This window comes from Echinops telfairi, unplaced genomic scaffold (genome assembly GCF_000313985.2).
Source record: "Echinops telfairi isolate 266 unplaced genomic scaffold, ASM31398v2 ScPeMD7_18;HRSCAF=68, whole genome shotgun sequence".
NCBI classification, from domain to species: domain Eukaryota; kingdom Metazoa; phylum Chordata; class Mammalia; order Afrosoricida; family Tenrecidae; genus Echinops; species Echinops telfairi.
This window is the reverse complement of record NW_022103915.1, coordinates 98,637,623-98,639,840: the sequence shown is the minus strand read 5'-3', so window position 1 is coordinate 98,639,840 and position 2,218 is coordinate 98,637,623. Positions and strand designations below refer to the sequence as shown.

At 37.7% G+C, this 2,218-nt stretch overlaps 1 protein-coding gene across 1 annotated transcript in view; it reads left to right on the top strand.

The window, feature by feature from the left end:
* OIP5 (Opa interacting protein 5) overlaps positions 1-2,218 on the top strand; it is a 15,655-nt gene that overhangs the window by 7,868 nt on the left and 5,569 nt on the right. The window contains exons 2-4 of the mRNA XM_004712757.2: positions 17-117; positions 548-558; positions 1,374-1,496. Of these exons, the coding sequence (XP_004712814.1) occupies positions 17-117; positions 548-558; positions 1,374-1,496 (235 nt within the window). The remainder of the gene's footprint in view (positions 1-16; positions 118-547; positions 559-1,373; positions 1,497-2,218) is intronic.

Below are 2,218 nucleotides of genomic sequence, written 5' to 3'. Positions count from 1 at the left end.
TTGATCCTTTTTCTAGATGTTCTGTCTGATATTGAGAGTGGAGTACTGTATTGCAGTCTGCGTTACTGCAGTGCTATTTCTCCCTTCCATTCGCTCAAGCGCTGCTACTTCCTGGATGTAGGTGCTCTGGTGTTGAGTATATTTCATGATTGTTAAAAAAATTTTTTTTTGTTAAAATCTTAACTGGCCCTTTTCTCCTTACATAATGTCTCATCTTTGTCCTATCTAACAGATTTTGTCTGAAAGTATCCCTGGCCCAACTTTAGAGATTGCCACTCCAGCTTTTGGCTACTATTTGCATGAATTAATTTTTCCCTCTATCCTTTCACTTTTAGTCTATTTGTGTCCTTGGGTCTGAGTTATAAGATTCATAATCTGTGGTTCCAAAGTCTCAGAGCCATTACTATAGTATTGATTTCACTTTCAAAATTCATTGAAATGTTCCCTTTTGTTATGTATTTATATTCACTGACATCTTTCCTTTAAATCCATGCCTTGGTATAATGTTGAGATTTTAAAATTTATCTTACTCTGTGCCATGTATCAGTATTTACTGAGGTAAGTGTCCATAGGTACTATGTTTTTTCCTGATATAATTAATCCCTACACAGGGATTAATTCAAATTAACGCAGCTTTATTCTATGGCTTGGTTTTTAGTTACCCATAGTCACAAAAATACAGAGCTTTATATGTGGAATGGAACTTTATTAATTTGTTTTTCTGCTGGTTTATAGTACTCATATACATGGTTATTGGTTCTTAGCCACATTGTTATATTCTTTAGTTAATAAAATTTTACTGGACAGCATATTGTAGTTACATGACTAACTTTATAGTTTACCAAATAACTTTAAAATTGCTTTCATTGCCTGCAAATGAAACATAATTCTTCCTCGGGCATTTCTTTGTGATAATCATATATGCCTTATAGTAGAACTAAAACCAACATCTACCGATTCCTTTTCCATTAAACTTTCAGAGGATACAAGAAAACAAGTTCATAGGAAAGGGAATGGCATCATGGAATTTTGTCATGAACTCTGAAGCTCCCTCATAAATGGCTTGCTAAAATAGAGTTCCTTTTCTATTCTTTTGCATTTCATATTTTAAGTTATTTTATACATAAGAAAAATCCTGATTTGAATTATATGAATAAATTGCTTAGTGTGCCCCTAATCACCTTGATTCTTTTTTCTTCAACTGGAAATTATAATGGCAGCTAATTAATAGGATTTTTAGGCTGAAGTGTTCTCAAGGGTAAGTAATTAATTTTAATCTAAAGTGAGTTATATTAAAATCTGAGTTGACCTGTGAATATTTTCAGAGATGGGTTATTTTTTACTTGTGCTGATTTCCTCTGTCCCGCATGCAGTATTTACAACCTTTTATTCTGCGGCTCCTGTGGGGTTGCCATGGGTTTCCATCTCTATTCCACCCATGCGACGTTTGCTGCCTTGAGAGGTCACTTTTGCCTTTCCAGTGACAAAATGGTATGGTGAGTAGACTTAAATATTCTTTTATTTTATTATTTATTTTAATGGCTTTATTGGCACATAACTTACATAGCATATACTTCAGTAGTTCAATCATTCAAATCGATGTAAACAAGGGAGGTTGTAGGGGAGACGCAAACCCATCTGTAGGCAGTTGGACAAGCCCTCACAGAAGGGTCACAGGGAAGGGACAATCCAGCCAGAGTGCAGTAATACAGCACTGAGGAAACATACACCATTCCTCTAGTTCTTTAATGCTCCTCCCCCCACCCCCAATCATGACCTGTCGGGGAAAGGCCAGCACCCACAACAAATCATGGGTTTGATAGGTGCAATTGTACAGTTGAGACACATAGATTATAGTAAAGTCATAGAGAGCATGAGAGATAGAAGAGATTGAAATAATGGAGTCCGACACATTTCATGGTAGCCTGCTCACCTCCTGGATGGTCATGATCTTAACAGCCAGGTCTGTGCACAGTGTGGGCTGAGGTGAGGTGGGGCTGAGACCCCATTTATTGCTAACCAAGGCCCATATATACTTAGGGGGAGTGATTACAGGTAACCACACGTCACAGGAAGGGGCAGTACAATAGGCATACATATCATAGGAAGGGGATGTACAATAGGCATAAGCATGACTGGAAGGGGATGAGCTATGGGTGTGCACATAGGAAAGGGAGGGTCTACAGGTATACATGTGACAAGATGGGCGGACCCTAGA